Source organism: Blastomyces gilchristii (genome assembly GCF_000003855.2).
Source record: "Blastomyces gilchristii SLH14081 genomic scaffold supercont1.7, whole genome shotgun sequence".
NCBI classification, from domain to species: domain Eukaryota; kingdom Fungi; phylum Ascomycota; class Eurotiomycetes; order Onygenales; family Ajellomycetaceae; genus Blastomyces; species Blastomyces gilchristii.
Window position 1 is genome coordinate 1,569,137 of NW_003101676.1, and position 22,530 is coordinate 1,591,666.

The window sequence follows — 22,530 nt, forward strand, 5'->3', positions numbered from 1 at the left end:
CATTCTGTCTGAACTGGTTTTCAACTGCTCTATAACATTATTCAGATATATCATAGAAAGATCTGATTGATAAATATAAGAACTCTGCTTCTATACAAGATCAGCAGATTACTTTTCCTTGACAGTGAGACATCACTGAGATATCACTCTGACTATTCTCACTTATGAAATGAGAGAAGGTATTCACTCATTGTCTATATAGAATAGCTAGATGCTGACTTCTTATAAAAGAAGTCAGTGATTTGTTTCTTTTACTATGAAAGAAATATATACAAGAGTTACTGTATGTCTTATACAATCTTCTTAGTATACTAAGTATCATATCTGTGATATTCTTGCAATAACTCTGTAGTCTATGAGCTCACTATTTAAGCAAGATAGTTAAGCTCACTTATACAGCTTCTCAAACAACTATCTCTACATGACACCGCTGACTAGCTACTGCTTCGGTTCCGCCATGTTACACATTCTTTGAGATCTTATCTGCAAGAATGAGATATCTATCTGATATGTTTTATCTGCTGAGAACACGGTAGATGAGCTTACTAAACCACTTAAAATGTTGAAATATATGCATTGAAAAGAGAATATAAAGAAGATAGAGAAATAGAGAAATAAAAAATGATATATATCATAACTGATTTTTCATTACTTCATATTTTCCAGTCATTTTTTGTACCTGTACTTGATTTGAAGGCGAATTTTATATATAGCATTGTGTATAGTTACTCTGGTGAGTGAGGGTGTCAGGTCACATGATCTGGCTTACTAATCCTTCCACTATATAACTTTCCACAAAGCTAGCAACCTTTCAATCACACAAGTTTTACACCTTTCACAATATCAGCACAAAGTGTAGTTATAGTACATTACTCTGAGTTTCACTTACCACTGAGACAATTTCATATTTATGTAGACTTTCCCGAGCTTCCAGGTGCAGCTCTCCTGGCGCTAGAATTCATTTTCGTAGAGGATTTATGCGAATGGGGAACAGCAAAAGACAAAAAGGATGTATGTCCCTGTCCTGTCCTTGTTATGTTTATGTTGTTGTTGGTCTTTGGCTGCAAGGTTCCGATGTTCAACGCTAATTCCCTTTTGATCTAGCTAGCTACATGGTCCGTGCCCTCCGCGGGGTTTCTGCACCGTCATGTGACCTCGCGGCCTGAGCTCTTGTCGGTCGGTTGGGTCCGATGCCATTTTGCTGCTTCCTTTGCATATCTCGTTAATATTCTCTCTTGACTCCCTTTAGCTGCGGCGTCGGGCAACGCTTGTGCCCTGTTCGCATACAGCCCGCTACTTTACCTCTCCTGTTTTGTGTGTTTCTTGTTTATCTTGCGCGTTTGTGCCATTTTCACAAAATCGATCTGTGCGGCGGCGTTTCTTGGGATAGAGGGAGGTAAACCGGCATCATGGCGCGAGTCTATGCAGATGTGAATCAGCAAATGCCCAAGTCCTATTGGGACTATGACAGTGTAAACATATCCTGGGGTGTGTTGGAGAACTATGAGGTTGTGAGGAAAATTGGTATGTCCAATCCAAAGAAAAATCGCTGGTGCGCGGGGTCTGTGGTCGGCAGACTACGGAAAATGGGGAATGCTTCTTTCAGCAGTATAAATATATATATATATATATATATGCATGTATATATGGCACGCGGCTAACGTTGGGATTTTGCCTATTGAATAGGGCGCGGGAAATACTCGGAGGTTTTCGAGGGGATAAATGTGGTAAATTACCAAAAATGCGTCATCAAAGTGCTGAAGCCGGTGAAGAAGAAGAAGATCAAGAGAGAGATCAAGATCCTGCAGAATCTGTCTGGTGGGCCCAATGTCATACCTCTATTAGATGTCGTCCGCGACAGCCAGAGCAAAACCCCTAGCTTGGTTTTCGAATACGTCAACAACACCGACTTTCGAACGTTATACCCTCGATTTGTCGATTACGACGTGAGGTACTATATCTTTGAGCTATTGAAGGCTCTGGACTTTTGCCACAGCAAGGGCATAATGCATCGAGATGTGAAGCCCCACAACGTCATGATAGATCACGAACGTCGAAAAGTATGTCTCAGTTTCTGTCCCCCATGTCTCGATGAAATACCTCAATCCGTTATGCTAATTTCTTCCTTCCGTGATGCAGCTTCGGCTCATAGACTGGGGTTTGGCTGAGTTCTACCATCAGGGAATGGAATATAATGTCCGCGTCGCATCGAGATATTTCAAAGGACCCGAACTGCTCGTAGATTTTCAGGAATACGATTATTCGCTCGACATGTGGTCATTAGGGGCTATGTTTGCGTCGATGATATTCCGAAAAGAGCCTTTCTTCCATGGCAACAGCAACTCAGACCAATTGGTCAAAATCGCAAAAGTCTTGGGTACCGATGAGCTATTCGAATACCTCGACAAGTATGACATAGAGCTTGATCCTCAGTACGACGAAATTCTTTCGCGCTTCCCCAAAAAGAGCTGGCATTCTTTTGTCAATGCCGAAAATCAGAGATTTGTCAGCCCTGAAGCTATAGATTTCCTGGATAAATTGCTCAGATATGACCACGCTGTAAGAAGTATTTTTTTTATTTTTTATTATGTTTTTGAACCTCATGATATTCTCTCGCCATTTGAAGACCAAGGTGAGCTAACCATTTAATCCAGGATCGGCTCACTGCCCAAGAGGCCATGGCACACCCTTACTTCGCTCCTGTCCGAGCTGCCGCAACCCAAGCCCTCCAGAATAGCGGAACTCCTACTCACGCTTGATTCATCTCTCAGTGACTGGCCCGGATGCCCATTCATTCAACATTTTCCGTTACTATTTTTAAAGTCTGTATCTGGCTTCCGATTTTCATATTACGCATCTCTCTCACCTTATTCTCGTACGAAAGAAACCTGTCCTGGAAAGTGGAGCATTTAGCAATAGGTTTATGGCACGTCGTGACGTTACTTACGGACCTTCCAACATGACCATTCAAGGAGTATATGATGAAGAATTACTTTACGAACATTGTCATCTTGAATTTGTTGCATTCTTTCGCCTCTTTTCCTTTACCTTCTTCCTTTTTTATTCAAGTGGGTCTGTTGGATGCCTTTGCCATTTTTTATTCTTCTTCCTTATTTTTCGTTCCGGTTTCCTTTCGCCTTTTAATGTATCACGCGTAGAGAATCAATATGGTTTATTTTATCTCTATCATCCTTTCCCGTCTGACGTATTCTTTTGTAGCCTGTTTCATTCATTAAGAGTTAGCAGGTCATATACTCCGTAGATTTTGTCCACTATAAGACCCTGTGCACGTGACTCAACCAGACTTTTGACTCATCCTAAAAATCATCTGGAGTCCGCAGAAAAACAGTTCAGGAACCAGTAAACTTCTGTGAGTAACGATCGCTCATACTTTAACCATAATCATTTTGGTCCCTCAGAGTGATCGCTAATTAACTCACTGATCAACGTAGTGAATGTTGCCCTTGCGAGAGAAGGAGACAAAGGCGACAGCTCAACTTGGAAACCCCGGCACTACCCCTCTTGAAGCTCCAAGATACTTTTCCGACGAATAGTGACTCCGCGCTTTGCGCGATGGGCAATTGCTCCAACAAGACCAAGACCAAGACAAAATCCAAGATTATTTAGCATGGCGTCGAATCCAGCACAAAATACGCCTGGTAAGCGCTCCATGAGTGATTAAAGAAAATCTTCTCGTTTGAGAGTCAACAGAAACTGATTGTCAGGGCGTTTCCCATTTCACTCTCTAGCTCCGCAGCAAGCAGCCAACCCTACCCCTCCAGCCGAAAATGAAACCGTGAAAAGCGTGGCCATTGGAGCCCCGGGGGCCCAAAAGGAGAAATCTGAAAGAGAACGTATGTCATCCTGTTCATCAAATATGTTGCTCTTCACCTTTTGGTTGCGGGGGTTTGTGAAGCGCATCTCGTTGCGGGGTACATTACTCGTGGAAAGGATAGAAGGTATGTATGGCTAACAGATATTTTGACACATAGTCGAGAAGGAACGGAAAAAGGCGGAGAAGATGAAGAAATTCGCTGAAAAGAAAGCCAAATCTGGCTCCGCCACTCCAACCGCTGCGCCCAAAACGTCTGAGAAGAAACCCAAAGTCGAGAAGGAGAAGAATGCCGACGCATATGATCCCCATACGATCGAGTCTGGGAGGTATGAGTGGTGGGAGAAGCAAGGCTTTTTCAAACCGGAGTTTGGACCGGATGGAAATGTCAAGGAAAAGGGGAAATTCGTCATTCCCATCCCGCCGCCAAACGTTACAGGGGACCTACATATGGGTCACGGTTTGACCAATGCTCTTCAGGATACGATGATCCGCTGGCAGCGGATGAAGGGAAAGACCGTCCTTTGGCTTCCAGGCTACGACCATGCTGGAATATCGACCCAGAGCGTTGTGGAGAAAATTCTGTGGAAGACTGAAGGCAAGAGCCGCCACGATGTGGGAAGGGAGGCTATGACTAACATGATCTGGGACTGGACGCACAAGTATCATGATAGCATTACCACGACCCTGAAAAGGCTAGGAGGTTCCTTCGATTGGACTAGGGAGGCCTTTACTATGGATGAGAACCTGTCTGCTGCAGTGACGGAGACGTTCGTTCGCCTGCATGAGGAAGGGACTATATACCGCGCAAACCGCCTCGTCAACTGGTGTGTGGCCTTGAATACCTCGCTGTCTAACCTTGAGGTGGAAAATAAAGAGCTTGAGGGCCGCACGTTACTCGATGTCCCAGGATATCAGAGGAAGGTGGAGTTTGGTGTCTTGACCCATTTCTTGTACCCGATTGATGGCACGGATGAAACCATCCAGGTTGCAACCACTCGTCCAGAAACCATGCTTGGTGATACTGGGATTGCAGTCCATCCTGATGACAAACGATATCAAAAATACGTAGGCAAATTCGCGAAGCATCCTTTCCTGGATCGATTGCTTCCAATTTTTGCTGACAACCAGGTCGACCCTGAATTCGGTACTGGTGCTGTCAAAATCACCCCGGCCCATGACTTCAACGATTTTATCCGCGGAAAAGATAATAAGCTGGAGTTCATTTCCATTATGAATGACGACGGTACTTTCAATGCCAACGCTGGCCCCTTTGCAGGTGTGAAGCGATTTGACGCAAGATATAAGGTCATTGAAGCACTGAAGGAAAAGGGCCTGTACGTTAAATGGGAGAATAACCCAATGAAGGTACCCATGTGTGCCAAGTCCAACGATGTCATTGAACCGATTTTGAAACCACAGTGGTGGATGAGCATGAAGGATCTCACTGGTCCCGCAATCAAGGCTGTCGAAAGTGGAGAAATAATAATTCGCCCCGAAACCGCCGAGAAGAGCTATTTCCGCTGGATGAATAACATTAATGACTGGTGTCTATCCCGCCAACTTTGGTGGGGTCACCAAGCCCCTGCTTACTTCGTCCAGCTTGAAGGTGAGCATGGCGATGACAGCGACGGCAATCTTTGGGTAGTTGGCCGCACGGAGGTTGAGGCGCAGCAGAAAGCTGAGGCCAAATTCGTTGGGAAAAAATTCACGCTCAAGAGGGATCCTGACGTACTAGATACATGGTTTTCCTCTGGTCTCTGGCCTTTTTCCACCCTGGGTTGGCCCAAGAATACCCCTGATTTTGAGAGGTTGTACCCTACCTCTGTGCTCGAGACTGGTTGGGATATTCTCTTCTTCTGGGTTGCTAGGATGATCATGCTTGGTCTCAAGATGACGGGCAAGGTTCCATTTACCGAAGTGTACTGCCACTCGTTAATTCGAGACTCTGAGGGAAGGAAAATGTCCAAGTCGCTGGGTAACGTGGTAAATCCTATCGATGTTATCGAGGGCATTGAGTTGCAAGTCCTACATGACAAACTGAAGCACGGCAATCTGGCCGAGAAAGAGATCGCTGCGGCCACGAGATATCAAAAGAAGGCGTTCCCCAAGGGTATTCCTGAGTGTGGAACTGATGCTCTTCGATTTGCACTTGTCTCTTATACCACCGGCGGTAAGTTATATTTGCACCACCTTATACTATTACACTAAAAATGACCCTCTAACGTTTTCTTCTACACTTTTAGGCGGTGATATCAATTTTGATATCCAGGTCATCCACGGCTACCGTAGATTCTGCAACAAGATCTATCAAGCTACGAGATACGTTCTCGGTAAGCTAGGCGAAGATTTCAAACCCCAGGCCACTCCCTCCAAAACCGGCAAAGAATCGCTCTCCGAACGCTGGATCCTTCATAAATTCAATAGCGCCGCTAAACTCGCCAACGAGAACCTGGAAAGCCGTGATTTCTCTGTCGCAGCCTCAGTCCTCTACCAATACTGGTATAGCCAGCTTTGTGACGTCTTTATCGAAAATTCTAAATCCCTTCTCCAAGCCGACGTCCCTGCTGAAGTCCAACAGTCTGCCAAGGAGACTCTGTATACCGCTCTCGAGGGCGCATTAACCCTGATTCACCCCATCATGCCATTCGTCACCGAAGAGCTCTGGCAACGTCTCCCCCGCCGCCCTAATGACGACACGCCGTCGATCATGAAAGCAGCGTACCCGGAATACAACCCAGCATTCGACGACGTTGCCGCTGAAACAGCCTACGAGCTCATCCTCGCCACGTCCAAGACAATCCGCAGTATCCTTTCCGAGTACGAGGTCAAGACCAAGAGCGACATCAAAATCCAAACCTACGACGCGACAAGCTACAAGACCGTCTCCGATGAAGTGCACCTCATAAAGTCCCTAGGTGGCAAGTATGTAGGCGAGATTGCTGTTCTCGATCCGGAGAGTCAGACTCCCCCTCCCGGCTGTGTGCCCTCTGTCGTGAGTGCGCAGGCTGCTGTTTACCTCCAGGTCTCTGATGAAGTGCGTTTGGAGCAAGAGGAGAAGGCCAAGGTGAGTCTTGCTAAGGCTCAGGAGGCTGTTAAGAGGCAGTTGGGGATTATGGGGTCAGCTGGGTGGAAGGAGAAGGTCAAGCCAGAAGTTAGAGCGTTGGAAGAGAAAAAGTTGCGGGATGCGGAGATTGAGGCGGCGAGACTTGAGGAGCATATTAAGGGGTTGGAGAAGCTGAAGATTTGAAGATTTGATCTTTACGGACTTTATTTTGATATACGGGTTCTTTTTGTTGGCTTTTTGGTGGATGGATGACGATGGTGCGACACAGTGACATAAAGGTATAAAGAAAGAAAGACGTAGTGTTTGGTAAAATCATATATTGCTTGCTGATTTTCTTCTCTACATCGCTACACCTTATAGGTTGCTGTCTTTATTGTGGTTTCTCTATATGTCGATACATCCAGATTTGCTCTCAGTATACTGCAGCGGCTGTGTATTGTGCCTGGAATATGATATGATCCTCAACTAACTTAATGTATGAAGTACTGTATGCACATGTCCTTGCATTAGCGTACTCTATAAGCTACATCATGCGTGCGTCAAGGTGGAAGGAGTATTCATCCTTTTTGAGCCCCACTCTATATATCCTCACATCATCAACCAACAGACTACATGTATCTAGTTTCCTTTACTCTTCAAACGCCAGAAAGTTGCCATGAATTATCCCCACCCTCTTTCAATCAGCATGTTCCATCTTCACACAAATGTGCGGGGTTATTTTTAGTATGCGCGTCATTATGTGCGTTTAGATAGCTGGGAAGCTATGTAGGGGTAGTTAGGTTATGTGCCAGCAAAAAGAAAAAAGAAAAAAAAATCATGAATGTTTACACCCCGGCCACCACTTTCTTGTCGACTCTAAACTTTGAGCAAGAGCTTTCAATGAAGGCTGCCAATGCAAAGCAGTTTTTTCCGCGTGATTATAACCTGGCTACACAGTCAGGAACTCCCGAGATGTCTTGCTTTGGGATTCCTTGGAAGTTCCGCCTCTGGATGATACCGTAGAGTAAGCTTTCCGGAACTAAATGTGAAGCCTACTACTACTATCTGTTCAGGACACTCGATCACATGCGGCATATAGAAATCATGTTGCATGAGAAAGGCGGGGAGGACGCCGAGTCAAGCGGATGCCAGTATTCTAAATAAAGGGTATAAACTTGGAATATTACAACGAATGCCTGATTCAGCATCCTTACTCTATACTAGCCAGCTATCAGAACTTATTCTAATACTCGCAAGAAGTAAGAGGATATTCAAAGTTATTTATGTATTTAACGTAGCAAGAAGCCACAGCGGGAAAAAGCAATTAGGTCTTGGAAGGTCACATGACATACTTGGTTTTGTTCTGCTATTCCAAGCCCGAGCGAGGGGACACAGGATGCGCCAACCCTGGAAGCTGGACCTAGAAGTAAGCTCGATCCCGGGAAGAGTTCGTAGTTCGGGCCCGAATTGGAGTCGAGTTAGTTAGTGAAGGGACCGGCTGGAGATTCTTTTTGCCTGTGGGGTGGGAGCAAAGCCAACTTTGGTGGACACTTCCACCACCACCACCACCACCACAACCACCACCACCAACAGCAACAACAACAACAACAGCAACAATCTTGCAACTGTTTTGCAACACGCTAAAGAAAGCTACCATCTAGTATCATTCAAGTCAGGAATGGCCTTCATGCCATGCAGAAGCTCAGAACAAAATGCTTTGTTATCAAACTAAGAAATTCGGTTTCCTGACACGCAGGAAGGAGTACAATGTACAGTACATACATTTACATGTACATGTACATGTACATGTACCTCCCTTGCACCTTTCCATTTACCCGGCTAGTTAGATACTATTCAACCAGGAAATATATGGGTAGTGTTAAAAGTTAATATACTCGTCTTTTCCCTTTCCCCGGGGCGTTGACTCTGCTTCGTTTAAATACCCTACTATTGTTTCTGCTGCATGCTCAGGGTTACCTCGTCGTGCATTCAGCGTTGCAATAATGGTTTTTGTATAACCTTTCTCAAGAACCATTACACTGCAGGCCATGCTCCCCATATGAGACAATTGAGCTATCAAAATTAGCTAAACTTGTCATACGGGTTTACATTGTCAAAGAACTCTGCTGGAGCTCTGTTCTTCTATTTTCTATTTCCTATTTTCTATTTTCTTTCCTCTTTTTATTTCTTTTCTTGCCTCTTAACGGCCCATGAATTTTGCTATGGTCGATCATCTGCTACATCTTATCATTCGTTAACAAGGGAGAAATTAAAGAGGACAAGTGAACAAAGCTGGCTTTTTTGCCTTGTTCTGCTATCTTTGAGTGCCGACATTGTCATACTCCATTTTTCTACCGCTGCGAAACTCATTACGGGATGGCACTATTTTAATTTGCCCTCCGGACTCGCTCTCTTGAATGAGAGTCACGAAGAGTTGTTACAGATTAGACAGAGGTATATCCTTTTTGTTAGAGCTGTCCTTTTCATTCATGGTCAACATTGCCATCCCGTTATCCCTTCTACACACTCCTCACCATGTAAAACACCCTACGTGGTTCTGAAACGGCCTCAGAATACCCTCTGCTTGCCCATTTTAAACTACGGTTGTTTTTAATCAAGTGACTCATTGATTTAAGAGACTAACCTCCTGCAGCATTCACATTCCATCCTCCTTGCGGTTCCCCTCTCATTATCCTAGATATCTTCTTGCGAATTGCTCTCAATATTCTTGACCCGACTTAACTTATAGACACTGGGGCATAGAACTAGCTAGGTTCACTCTTTAAGAGTAAGTTTAACACCATATACGGAACAATTTGTACTTTCCCTACTAAAAAGCAAATCCAATTAGTTTCACTCTGTTTTACAATGTGCCGTTGGTCGACAGCCCTGTATACCTGCGGCCACCGCTCCCCGCCCGTGCGTGTGGAAGAAGAGACATGCGAAGACAGCGCAAATTGTACTTATGACGGCTCAGATGCAACTTTCAAAGTCTCATACAAGTGCCGGCTTTGCGATCCATGGGAGGGCCCCCCATCACAATATCCACCTGCAGCAGCACCAGTTGCACCATCACAAGCACCAGCACCAACACCAGCACCAGCACCAGGACAGGCACCGGCTATGGCAACAGCTCCAAAGTCAACAACTACAACAAGAACAAAATCAAGATCAGTAGCAAAAACCCCATCGCCGCGGAGGTCATCGAAACGGAGAAGAAGAATAGGGAAAGCGATCAAAAGGGGATTCAAGAAAACGGCCATATGCATCTGCCAAAGAAAATAAACTGGGAAGAAAGGAGGGTTGGAACATTAAGAGAACAAGCTCGCTCACGGGAAATAAAACCTTGCATGGCTGTTGAACAGCCAGTTCCAGGAGGGACTGTTTTCGATAAAAAACTATACCCACGGCCCTCTCGATTGTCCATTTTTGAAATGCAAAACGGAAAGGGCGTTTTACGGCTGCACAACACAACGATAATAATAAACAATACGGGAGTTTTGATGATATGGATTTAAATTTCTACGGGGTTGGGATCTGAGAGGAGGACTATAATAGCAGTGTTTACAGTTGACCCGCACAACGCCCTGGAAGATCAAGTGCTTCAAGCCATTTACTGGGATTGGGAGATATCATCCATGTGCTTTTGTCCTTTAGATGCAGACTGCGATTTAATTTCCTCGTCTTTACTCAGTCCACCGTTTGTCTGCGTGGTAATCTGCAAATTCTGGAAGGAGTAGGGGAGGGGGGGGGGAATGATGATGGATGGGTGGGTTGTTCATACAGCAAGCTCAAGGCGCCGGGATAAGTTAATTTTGGCAAGCCAGTTCTAATCATGCATGCATGCATGCATGGACTCTGGTGCTCTGGTGTTTTGTGTGAAAGGCGTTGTCTATGGACTTGTGTTTTTTTTTCCTTTTTCAGGGGGGTTCCTTTCTTCGCTTATTTTCCATCTTGCTACTGTGCATTGAATGTATCAAAATTGTCTTTTAGTCCATTTCATTGGGCAGAGGGTCGCTGGTGGCATTGTGATATTTTTTCCCCCGTTTTTCTTTTAATGGTTTCATTTAAGTGTGGCATTTCCTCTTTTCTTTATCCGATTAAGTCTGGTTGTCTGGGTTGACCGGGGGTGTACAGTACTGTGGAATATTCAAGCAGTTGACATCCTTTTATATCACTTCCTAAAGTTTGATTAGTTATGAATTTATTTACAAAATTTGCCCTATCTGCTGGTAAGAAGAGATCAGTCAATACATAGGTCCGAAACTGACACCGTCTCAGTGCACGACGGACAAATGAAATAAAAACTCCCATGAAAAAAAAGACCATTCATGAGGTGCAAAACGTAATATTGAGCAGCAAACAGAAATGGCAGACATTACGCATTACGATAAAACGTGAGGATTTGAAGGTCATTCAGGGCGCATTTCGTCAAAGAGCGTAAAAAGTTGAAAGAGAAAAAAAAAAGAAGAGAAAAAGAAGAGTGAAAGAGGTTGACGTTTGCCAATAATGGATGGAAACAACATCATAAAGATATTCACACGAAAAGAAGAGCACAGACAAAAAAATATAAAAATAAAAATAAAAAAAAGGAGAGACGTCAGAAATTAAATAAAAAGGAGAAACAAAGAAAACGGCCGCTTCATTTCCGGTTCAGAAACGAATTGACGATATGGAAAGAAAGAGAAGAATAAATGAGACAGGGGACGGAAAACAAAGGCAAATAGAGAGAGGCAAAATGTAATGTACCACAAGGGCATCATTGCTTTTTAAAAGAAAGCCCCTCCTACTTTCTTCCCCCCTACACCCCTTCGAGCATTAACCCCTTCTCGCTCATTCGCCTCCGCAGCCAATCTCCTCCAGTACTCCAATCCAGCATGGAACGCAACGCTAGGCCGTTGATACCCAACCTCCACAACCGGTCCTGTGGGCCCGGAATTCCGCGCCTGTGAAGAAGTAGGTTGTAGAGACGTGGAGTGCGAAAATCGCCCACGATTCGGTATCTCACCCAGCTTTGTGCTACCAGACGACACTGACGTTGAGGACGCCACTGCTGGGCATCCTCCAGCTCCTGCCCTCCCACGTGGTGGTTGCAGGTTTTGTGACAGGGGCACAAGAGGGGAGAGTGGTGGCATGTCCTTCCGAAGCACTCTTGAAATAGAAGGTGCTGCTGCTGCTGCCGTTCTTCTATTATCAGTACTTATGACCGTTGTGCGGATGGAGGAAGGTAGCTGTTGTCCCCGGTGGTCCCGCCCGCTGAATTGGAAGTCTCCCTCGTTATTTGGGGATCTCCTGTGTTGCTGGAGATGTGCAAAAGCCGGGTGGCCCTGATTATGCTCCATGTCGCATTGCTTTATCATATTTGGCAGCTTTTTTGGAGCTTGCTGTGCTGGGTGCTGGCTTGTAACCGCTGTTGTTGCCAGTGATATGGAGGACCCCTTTCTCGACCGAATCCACATTCCCCTGAACGCCTGGTTGCTGGACGCTATATTCGAAGCTGGTTTCAGCGGTGATCCTGCTACGTTCTTTTTGACTTGGGTTGTCGTCGTTGTGGGCCGTCTCGCAGCGCTTTGGGGTCGACATTTGTCTTCGGCTTTACTACTCTTCCCTGACCTCTGTCGGGACAACGATCTACTGCGTTGTCTCTCTTTCTGTCCCGCAGGTATCATTGCTGATTTAGGCGCTGGGGTGGATGCGCTTATGAGGCGCTGTCGGAGTTCATCGAGAGCAGTTATTGCATCTGCCGCCGCAGAATCGGAGAGAGAAAGTAAAGACCGTCGATCAACAGTTCCTGCACAGTTGTATCCCTGTCCATCACTGGACAGACACGATGCTATAAGTTTCATCAAACCAGCGTTCAGTATTAATAATGTATGGGCAAGAGAGCCGTGAGCAAGCTCTAGGCAAAATTAGATGTTAGCATATGAAAACTGACAATAACTTCAGATATATACCGATCAGAAAAACAAAAATGGAATTATGTACCATCTCCCTTTTTGAAGCGTTCCCCTAATCTTTGCACGCTTTGATCATACTCCCTCTTGATTTCAGCAGGTCCCCTTTCCAATGATGCCTGGATTCGCAGATCATCGATATCTTCGCTTCGAACGGGAACCGCCGCATCATTTGTATTCCTTCGCTTTTTCTTTCGGGAGCCGTGGGTTCTTAGATTTCGCTTGGATTTATCCGTTCCCGTTCTTTTGAGATCCTTCTTTTGCTGGACGCGATTGAAGAGGTCCCTCCCATTCCCAAAGGCAGCCAGGATCGAAGTCACAACCGTGGATATGTCCATATTTGTGATGTTGTATCCTCTTCGTTGGATATCCCCTATATATTTATATCCCTCCACCGCGCGAGGTCGGTCGACGAAGTAAAGTAGAAAGCGGAATTCCGCAGGAAGAATATAAACATCAGTTTAAGAAACGAGAGTCAGAGCCACCACTCGACGGACAAGGAATAGCAAGTGATGCCAAAACCAACCTTCCTACACATAGGAAAAGAGAAGGCAAAGGAAAAGCAATGGGGAGCAATTGGCTCTTCAAACAGGGCTACAAATCCACGGCTCTCAGAAATTGGAAGCTGTCGAGGAGAAAAGCGAACAACCACGGGGCAAATTCCATTGAAGCAGAGTCGTTGGAACGAAGCCTTACTCCCTCCCTCCAACAGCCCTCTAGTGGCCTTCGTGTTAAATAGAGTCTGGCGCTTCGAGCATGGTCTCCTCCTCCTCACCCCTGCCGTGCCGTGCTTAAGTGCGCGCGCTGGTGCTGCAGCCCAGTCCAGTTAGATTCTGCAGGCCACGACTGTCTTCCCATGACCCGACGCCACGTTCCGCGAGCAGTCGGCCAGTCAGGATCAAAAAGAGCCGTTTGGCGAACGGATTTTTTGAGGCGATCCGACCCATACCTATTTGAAGGGAACGCTCGCACACCCTCGGCTTGTTGGAAGAAGTTAAACCGGAATATGTTCCAAATGGTCGGTTATCCTCTTTCCTTGTGCTCTTGTGCGTTGCAAGATTAAAGGATATTCGTGGATGATTGTGGGGGAAAAGGTAGCTAGAATGTTGAATATTATGCGAAGATGAGTGGTTGGTGTGTGGATGTGTGGATGTTTCTTGTCTGCTTCCCTTCCAATGAGCAGCCGTTGAACATGTTTCCTCTCACCATTTGTGCCGCAGAAGATAGCTTTCATCTCGACTCAGAAGAGTAACTTATTATTTATTTAGGCGACTTGTAAAACCCGCTAGAGTCGGGCGCAAACCCATCTGCGTGTAAATATTTCAGTCAGGGTCGAAAATGCCTAGTTAGTTACCTTTCAAAAAAAAAAAAAAAAAAAAAAAAAAAAAAGAAGAAAACATTTCCAACCCATTCACAGGCCTCCGGTACCTACGTTAATGCTTTAATGCTCTCTGCCCTCGCGCATCCATCCCTCTCCACCGCAGAAATAGACAAGGAATTGATGAATAAATCTTTCCCCGGAATCTTGGTGACGGCCCTGTTGGCTCTTACTTATGAAACATAAGAACTAATACCTTTTTTTTGAGGAAAGTTTTCCGATGTATGGGGAACCAACCAGACGAACATTGCTCTCTTGTACATGTACATACATACTTGCAGTATGTAACTAACTATATGAGGCATGCAATCAGGTTCCAGCGATTGATGCCCCGACAAACACCAACCCCAAAGACAAATAAGGGGAGGCTTGTATATTCGGAGAAAGAACTCAAAGAGCTCCTACACAAAAATATGTCTATATATGTATATCGGTGGAAGAATCAAGGCTCGATGAGATTCCTACTATGATCCCCCATGTCTGTCTGCATTCCCCTCATTCTATCCGCCACACCTCTCCTCGTTTCCTTTTAAATAAAAACAGGTTGCCAGTTGAACATAAAGAAATATATAATAAGAAAACCAGTAATGGCAGGGAATAAAATAATAATTGACAACACATTGGCATGAACTTCAGGTAAAAGATGTATATGGACTGGTGAAACGAAGAACCCCCACTGAGACCGCGCTGGCAAGAAAAAGAGAAGCAAAGGCCCTGTTTTTGTTCATTTAGATATTAAATAAATAAATAGTAATGAAATATGAAACATGAAACAAGAACACACACACACTCACTCACTCACTCACTCACACATACAAAATTATAGACAGGGAATTTGAATTAAAAGAAATTGTGGAATCCACCACATCCCATATACGATTAGCCAGTAAATAACTGACGCAAAATAGGGGAACGGAAAAATACAAAACTAATCCGTCACCTTAAACACCTCACCTGCTCCTTTTCCCATTTTCCCCGCGGCATCATCACCACCACCACCACCACCCTGAACAATAAGAACCCTCAACTCCCCATCCATCCAATCCACCGTACTAACCTTGCCCAGCGCAACCATCCACTCCGCATCCGTCTGCACATCCACCAGCCCTTCCTCCAACCATACTTTGACGGGTAAAGTCGGCTCCTCAACAAGGGCCGCAGCAGCCTGCTGCGCGTGCAGGGACTGGTGGCCGTTCTGATGCTGTTGCTGGAACTGGATGTGGTGCTCGCGTGCCTTTTGGAGCAGGCTGGCTAGATCAGGGCACTGGTCGGCGGAAATGTCGAGGCGGGGGATGAGGCGTTTGGTGCCCTTGGTGCTGGGGTTAGTGGTGTTGATGTGGATGGTTATTTGGTGGGCTGGGATTTGCGGGGCCGTTGTGGTGGTCGTTGTTGAGGTCGCGGGTGATGTTGAGGGTGGTGAGGGTTGTTGCTGTTGTTGCTGTTGTTGTTGCTGTTGCTGGTTGAGGATCGTATCACGGATGAGATGGGTCACGTCGCGAGTTATTCCCGTCGCACTGTCGGTAGAAGAGTTAGCAAAGGTCCTTACCATGTCTTATAGGTGTAGTAGAAATCATAAGGGGTAACAGTAACAAAAAAAAAACAGAAGTATAGAAACTCACAAGTAATTCCTCGCCGCCAAATCTTCCGTCTGTAACGGGCCACCCGCACTTCCCATCCCCACCCTCCATCCAGCCTGCGACACACTATCCGACGAAACAATATGATTGATAGTACATTCCTCACAATCTCTACTACAATCTGAGGCATTTCCCGAGTGGTAAATCTGATAATGGCTGTCAATCGCAGCAACAAGACCCCACCAATCCGCCTGTTGCAGACCGGATATGGAACCCAGGTTATCCAACCGGTAATCTATATTGTAATTATCATAGGACCGCGCGATCGACTCCCAATCAGTTGGATACCCTTCAGTTAACAGGTCCAGTAACCCCAGCTCCATCTCCGAACCGCCATGGTGTTGCTGCTGTTGCTGCTGTTGATGCTGTTGATGCTGCTGCTGCTGCTGTGACGCGAACCCACGTTCCGGCGTGAGAGTCGAAATGCCCTCCCCCATCTGCCTCCTCTTCTTCTTTTCCTCCGCACCCGCCCCACCCTTCCTCGTCTCAATCGCATACTGCCTCTGCCGCTCATTCGTAACCATCCGCCGAAGCAACGGCATAACGAGCGAAATAATCCTCTGCTCATCCCTCGGCCAAACCAACGGCGGCCTTGACTCCACGCCAACACCCAACCCCATCCCCATTCCGACCCCCATCATCCCAGCTCCACCACCACCACCAGCAGTACCAGAACCATGACCCCCCATCCCAACCCCAACCCCTTCCCCAAAAAATCGCTCCCCATTCCCCTCCCTATCCAAAAACTCCCTCACACAATTCCACAGCCGTAGCTTAACCATCTCCGTATCCCCCTTCCCCCTCTGACCCACACAATCGCGTCTCTCCGGATGTGCCGGGTCAAGCATATATGCCTTCGCCGCGGCCTGCAGGTGCAAGAAGTTCTCCGGCGACAGGCCCAGCGAGGAGAACATCTTCGACATGGGCGGGCGCGTGTATTTCTTGCTGGTGGCGGAGGGTTGGCGGAAGAGGGCGGCGGCGGAATGGACCCCCGCTGCGCGCGCGTCAGATAACGCTTGTTGCGGTGGTAGCTCGCGGATATCGAGACCGTGGCTGTGGCCGTGGCCGCCTCCGTTCCGATTTCCGTCCGTGATCATGTGGTGGTCGTCCTCGGTTCCTGCACCGGCACCAGTAGCACCAGCAGCACCACTGTTCGCAACAGCAGCAGAGCCATCATCATACTCCCCCTCCGCCGCCACGCCACCAGTCATAGCCGGATCGACGTTGGCAGCAGTAGTTCCCGCCCGCTTCCGTTTCCTAGGCAGGGCCGTCTCGACCCTACCAACATTCGCATGGCGCATCTGTCTCGTCGCCGCCGCAGCAGTAGCAGCTGCGGCAGTAGTTGTCGACACACCAACCACAGACCCATTCCCATGTCCCGTTCCATGCCCTGCCCCCGCCCCCGTCCCAGCAGACATCCCGCTAAAATGCACCTGCCCATTCCCCGTCGGGTCGCCCACGAACCCATCATCCAAATGTAACGCCCCACCCGCGCCACCAGGCACAGCATTGGAGCCCGGATACCCGTCGAGATGGTTCTGCAGCGCGCGCCCATGGCCCATCATGCTCGCATCTCCGTCCTCATTCTGCGCCCAGCTGACATCCTGTCCCGCGGCGGCAGTGGCGGCCTCTACAAGGCCTGCCAGGTGATTATCGGCAGCATAGCCGGCAGCGGCACTGGCGGCGACGGCTAGGCTGTGTTGTTGCTGTTGCTGCTGTGCGCTGTTTGAGAGGTGGTGATGGGGGGGTGGGAAGTCGGGGTTCGAGGGTTGGGATTGTTGTGGTTGTTGCTGTTGCTGTTGCTGTTGCTGTTGCTGATGCTGAGAGGTTGAAGTCATATCTGGAAGCCTTTCGAGTATCCAATTATTTTTGCAGCGCGTAAAGCGGGGAAGATGGGATAAGATAGCTAGAGCTATAGACAGCAGCAGATGAGGTTACTTTATTCTAAAAAGTACTTTTTAGTCAAAAGATACCGTGGCTCCGCGACGGTTGCGGAGAAGGAATAGAACTCACCTGGTTATATTGTTAACCGCACAACCCAAATTCGCAACGTCCGTGGCCCCGTTCAACAAGCCTCACAAGAGCTCAAAATCTTCCCAAAGCGCATTGCAGGCGCAAAAAGTGTAATTCAGTTATCTATTCTTCCCTCTCCTACGTACCCCCAGTTTATGTATGTATATACCTCCAAACCGAATCCGTTTAGTTTGAGTTATTCAATTGGAATATCAAAAACTGCAACTCCCACGATCTTTTTCCGTGTCGAGCGGGGAGGCGTCAAAGCAAATTCGAACAGTGGCGAGATGGGCCAAACGCGTAAAATAATAATTTTTTATTTTTTTTAAATAAAGGAAAGCTCTGATCAATGAAGCCGTGAGCAGCTTTCCCGCGATATATAGATCGATAATACAACGTTTGGTGATGGACGGTTTGAGATGTTTGTCGTGTTTGAATTGATTGCAGGCGCGGGAAAAAATGGGAAGAAGAATCCAGTGAAGTAACTACGGCTAGGCTTCTTTGGGCATTCACGTGGCACCTTATGTAAAATGTTAGTCATTGAAACGGGGATTTGTGTAGGATAGTTGAAGGTTGTATTGATAGATCTATCTACAAGAACATAATATAGTGGTGAGTCATGTGATCTAGTGGGATTGCTAACCGCGACAGCTGTAACAATCAACACCCCCTCTCAAGATAACAAGAATCACATACAAAAACACTCAAATCATCAAGATAGTCTGTCAAAATCAAATACAAATGTAAAATTAAACATTCTCAACTTTTACATCTGTAAAACCTAGCAAAATCATGAATTATGTAAATATTATAGTGTCTAGAGATTTAGTGAGTTTATTTACTATTATCTGAGCAGTGAGAATGTATTCTAAATCAATGATTCTCTGATTCAACTGTCAATGTAAAAAATGAAAATATTTGTCAATATACTTACTTCAGACTGTAATGACTGTTATCTTTGTAAGATCTATGATATTCTTATTATTAATGAGAATCTGTATTGAAGATGCAGTGATAAAGTCAAGCTCAATTATAAGATTCTGAATTCATATTACTTTGCAGATTATCTCACTAATAGTCATATATTCAGTCTTATTAAAACTTAGAGATATATAAGATTGCTTCACTGAACATTATAAAATCAGGTCACTCACAAGCTTAAAAATATAGCTGAATGTTGATTTTCTATCATTATTCAAGAGACTGACTCAATCAGAATCTGAGTAGCTGAAGAGTAGGTAGAAATCATTAGAGAAATCAGAGAGAATGAATCTCTTATACAAGTTATATCTGTAGAAAATACTCAGATTGTAAGAATAAGTGCTCGCAGGCAATTATTCAGGTGTTTGCAGCTTGGTGTGATATGTACTGTTAACTACTAGAAGTGTTCACAGTAGAAAGATAAATGTAGAGGTCAAGTGTATAATAGCATTCAAGCTGAGTTATGAATAGTATTCGCGAACTCCAGTCTATATAGTTGTGTGTAGTCAAGAGCTGCTAGCTCTATTGATTATATGAGAGATAGAAATAGAGATAAAGAATCTGTGAGAAGTGAGATTTCTTACATATTTCTCCCTCTCTAAGACTTCATCTGTGAAGCCTTTCACTGAGTGACTTCATAGTCAGCTCAGTACTGCAGTGATACTCACTAAAAACTCTTCATATCTGTAAAAAATCTCAGTGAGGAAAAATCCCTTGTTATCATGAAGAGAAAAGAGTCTGTCACTCAGTTTCTTATTTCACAAGGTTCTTTATGATCTACAGATTCTTCTCTAACTATCATACAGATTCATCTTACATCTTTCATACAGAAGAGTTTCAGTTAACTCTCAATCATTTTCACAAGGTTCTTGTGTGATCATCACACAGATTCATCTCACAGATGAATCACTCTCTGTGAGATCATTCTTATTAAAGAGAAACATTTGCAAGTTAATCTTTCATTCATTCTTGCAAATCATTGCTCTTTGACACTGTAGAATTGTGAGGAATTTTCCATTCTTTCATCAACTCTGTAGAATTATAGAATCAAGATATTCACAGTCTACAATCACTCTTTATAGTTATATAGAAAGATTCAGGCCTGCAATTCACAATCACTTTTGTTTACTAGAGTGATCTGACTGTTTCACAGAATCATTCACAGTGCAAGCAAACCTCTCTAAAGTAGTATAAATATCTCAGATCTGTCTGTGAAATCTCATCTTCTTTTTTCTTTTTCTGTAACAGCTTTCATCTCTATAAACTGTGAGTATCTTCATTCATCTGTGAAGTGTTTTTATTCAGATAATAGAGAGAGAGTGTTTCTGATAATATCTGTATATTAATTCAAGAACTTCTCAAGAATAAAAATTTTTTCAATTTCAACATCTTTGCAAACAATGTCTGGCTGCTGCTGAGCTTCTTATAAGTGTTTTCACAACTTCTTCAGTCACTTTTTACTGGCTGATGAAGCAGGAATGCTGTCACTCACAATCACATCTTCACTTCTCTCAGTCTCATCACTGCATCTGATCTTCAGGTCAGTGACTCACTTCATCTCTTTCTCAGACCAGCTTCTGACTTCAAGCAGTGCAGTTCTCTTCTTTGCTGTAAGTCTTCTTATAAGTAATTCCTTACAGATTCTAGCTGACAGTTCTTACAAAGCTTCTGATGTTATCAGTGTCTTCTGCAGTCTCACAGACCTATGATCACCTTCTCTCTGCCCGCACAATCTCTGACCAGGCATATGTGAATATGTCTAGGTTCTCTATCAATGGTTCTCACACTGCAGCGCATTTCTGCAATCTCATTGTCAATGAGAGATGAGTCCCCAGATACCTGCAAAATTCAGATAGTCAAGACAATGCAAATACCATGAATTCATAATGAGAGTTGATCTGAACAGATGAGCTCTCTCTTCATATCTTCATTGTTTCCAGGCTGAATACTTCAGTATAACTGAGAGAGCAGACACAGCTTTGTGAGAAGTATCTAATCACATATACAGATGACCAGTCTTCAAGGCTCTGCTGCAACTGTATACACTCTGATGTTCAGCTTCTCTGAAGTCTGTGCATTTCTGGCAGTCTTTATATTAAATACAACAATTGTCTGTATCATGAGCATGATACTCTCTGCTTCTTTGAAGGAAGAAATTGATAGTTGTGAAGAAGTTGAGTGTTATAAGTGTTAATAATATAAGTATGAGTTTTCTTTGTTTTTTCTTTATTAGTCTCTAAATTGCATTCACAGCCCTGTTTATTTTCTTGTTTTTTAGCTTTAATGAGAATATGTTTTCTTCTTTTCTTGTGTATACTGCAGACTGTTCATCTCAGTAGAAACTTATCATCTTGTAGACTAGAGTTTGCAAATGACAGTGTTAATATCTTTATCACAATCAGATTCTTAGTGAAGACTGCATTATTCTGACTTATCAGAATTCACAGTATGAAAGTCATGTCTCAGCTTCTACAGATGTCTTATCTGTCTGAATGATTCTCAAGTGAACTCATTCATCTTATCAGAATACTCTTGTCACTGAACCTTGAATCAGAGCTTGTAACCTTGCTTCTCTGAGTTAATAATTTCTTTAATCTGATATTCTCTTTCACTCTCTAGTGCTTCACAGACAGAGTGATGAGTCACAGAGTTCTCTTCTGAGAATTCCTTATATTTATAGAGTAAAGAGATATGAAAAACATTATATATCTACAACTCAGATAACAGTTTCAATCTGTAGAACTGTGAGCTAACTTTCTTTATAATCTTGTAAGACTCTATCTGTAAGAGATTCAGCTTCTTACTAGATCTCTGTGTGATAATATTTTCTAGACTCAGTCAGACTCTATCATCTTTCTTAAAACTCTTTGTAATATGCTTGAAGTCATAGTATCTCTTCTGATACTCTTGAGTCTTTCTCAAGAATTCACAGACTTTCTTTCAGATCTTCTGAATTCTCTCAGTCTGTTCACAGATATCATCACACTCTATAGTGTACTCTCACGGGTTCATCAAGATCATCTGTGAATGAGTCTCAGTGAGCATCTCAAAGAGGGTTTTGCCTGTGCTGACATGCTTTGAGTTGTTGTATATGAACTCTGTGAGTGATAATCAATACACTCAGTCATTCTGATTGTAATTGATAAAGCATCACAGATACTGTTTTAATATACTCATCAGACATTCTGTCTGATCATCTGTCTGTTGATGAAAAGCCATGCTTAGATCTCATAAGATCTTCAGTATAGTTATCAGATTAGATCAGAACTCTTCTGTGAAGATTAATTCTCTATCTGAGACAATGTTCACAGATAACTTATGCAACTGAATCATATTACAGATGAAGATATGAGTCAAATCCTTTGACTTCAAGTTCTTGCAGATGAATATAAAGTGTGTCATCTTGATAAAGCAATTCACTATCATCAGCACACTGTTAAAGCAGGTATTATATATGTTCTTGCTTTCAGAGAGGCTCACAAGAGCATTCATTTCTAGCTATTCTCAAGGTTTTCATGAGATGAGTAGAGGAGTAAGTTCTTCATATGATCTGAACCACACTACTCATGAACTCTGATAAACAGCATAAGAATTCACTATCTTCTTCACAAGTTCTCACATCTTCAGTCAGAAGTATTTTCTTGCAAGCAGCTCATGAGTTCTAGTGTCTGTAAAATGACTCACTAGAG

General features: G+C 44.4%; 5 protein-coding genes across 5 annotated transcripts; 3 read left to right on the forward strand and 2 right to left on the reverse strand.

Moving 5' to 3' along the window:
* Positions 1-1,114: 1,114 nt before the first annotated feature.
* On the forward strand, positions 1,115-3,354 carry BDBG_04278 (CMGC/CK2 protein kinase). The gene is made up of 4 exons (XM_002625363.2): positions 1,115-1,524; positions 1,687-2,060; positions 2,140-2,559; positions 2,655-3,354. The coding sequence occupies exons 1-4, from the start codon at positions 1,410-1,412 to the stop codon at positions 2,757-2,759; spliced, it is 1,014 nt and encodes a 337-aa protein (XP_002625409.1). The 5' UTR covers positions 1,115-1,409; the 3' UTR covers positions 2,760-3,354.
* Positions 3,355-3,367: 13 nt separating this feature from the next.
* On the forward strand, positions 3,368-8,181 carry BDBG_04279 (valyl-tRNA synthetase). Its single transcript, XM_002625364.2, has 4 exons — positions 3,368-3,659; positions 3,750-3,854; positions 3,993-6,005; positions 6,079-8,181. Exons 1-4 carry the CDS (start codon positions 3,629-3,631, stop codon positions 7,080-7,082), a joined length of 3,153 nt encoding a protein of 1,050 aa, XP_002625410.1. The 5' UTR covers positions 3,368-3,628; the 3' UTR covers positions 7,083-8,181.
* Positions 8,182-8,836: 655 nt separating this feature from the next.
* Positions 8,837-11,100, forward strand: BDBG_16992 (uncharacterized protein). Its single transcript, XM_031724820.1, has 3 exons — positions 8,837-9,332; positions 9,532-9,666; positions 9,730-11,100. The coding sequence occupies exon 3, from the start codon at positions 9,899-9,901 to the stop codon at positions 10,394-10,396; it is 498 nt and encodes a 165-aa protein (XP_031578218.1). The 5' UTR covers positions 8,837-9,332; positions 9,532-9,666; positions 9,730-9,898; the 3' UTR covers positions 10,397-11,100.
* Positions 11,101-11,647: 547 nt separating this feature from the next.
* BDBG_04281 (uncharacterized protein) lies at positions 11,648-13,170 on the reverse strand (the record flags this gene model as incomplete). Its single annotated transcript, XM_002625366.1, has 2 exons — positions 11,648-12,777; positions 12,864-13,170. 2 exons carry the CDS (start codon positions 13,168-13,170, stop codon positions 11,648-11,650), a joined length of 1,437 nt encoding a protein of 478 aa, XP_002625412.1.
* A 1,408-nt stretch (positions 13,171-14,578) lies between these two features.
* Positions 14,579-18,416, reverse strand: BDBG_04283 (uncharacterized protein). Its single transcript, XM_031721607.1, has 3 exons — positions 17,861-18,416; positions 15,830-17,791; positions 14,579-15,724 (listed from the first exon to the last, which is right to left on the reverse strand). The coding sequence occupies exons 2-3, from the start codon at positions 17,683-17,685 to the stop codon at positions 15,139-15,141; spliced, it is 2,442 nt and encodes an 813-aa protein (XP_031578219.1). The 5' UTR covers positions 17,686-17,791; positions 17,861-18,416; the 3' UTR covers positions 14,579-15,138.
* Between the last annotated feature and the right edge of the window lie 4,114 nt (positions 18,417-22,530).

What these genes read in the sequence shown, in the direction of transcription:
- BDBG_04278 (XM_002625363.2), top strand. Translation starts at nt 1,410, where the DNA reads ATGGCGCGAGTCTATGCAGATGTGAATCAGCAAATGCCCAAGTCCTAT. An exon ending in TGAGGTTGTGAGGAAAATTG is followed by an intron (nt 1,525 to 1,686) that starts GTATGTCCAATC and finishes CCTATTGAATAG; the next exon opens with GGCGCGGGAAATACTCGGAG. An exon ending in TAGATCACGAACGTCGAAAA is followed by an intron (nt 2,061 to 2,139) that starts GTATGTCTCAGT and finishes TCCGTGATGCAG; the next exon opens with CTTCGGCTCATAGACTGGGG.
- BDBG_04279 (XM_002625364.2), top strand. Translation starts at nt 3,629, where the DNA reads ATGGCGTCGAATCCAGCACAAAATACGCCTG. An exon ending in TCCAGCACAAAATACGCCTG is followed by an intron (nt 3,660 to 3,749) that starts GTAAGCGCTCCA and finishes TTCACTCTCTAG; the next exon opens with CTCCGCAGCAAGCAGCCAAC. An exon ending in GGAGAAATCTGAAAGAGAAC is followed by an intron (nt 3,855 to 3,992) that starts GTATGTCATCCT and finishes TTTGACACATAG; the next exon opens with TCGAGAAGGAACGGAAAAAG.
- BDBG_16992 (XM_031724820.1), top strand. Translation starts at nt 9,899, where the DNA reads ATGGGAGGGCCCCCCATCACAATATCCACCTGCAGCAGCACCAGTTGC.
- BDBG_04283 (XM_031721607.1), bottom strand. Translation starts at nt 17,685, where the DNA reads ATGACTTCAACCTCTCAGCATCAGCAACAGCAACAGCAACAGCAACAG. An exon ending in TTGGCGGCGAGGAATTACTT is followed by an intron (nt 15,725 to 15,829) that starts GTGAGTTTCTAT and finishes TTCTACCGACAG; the next exon opens with TGCGACGGGAATAACTCGCG.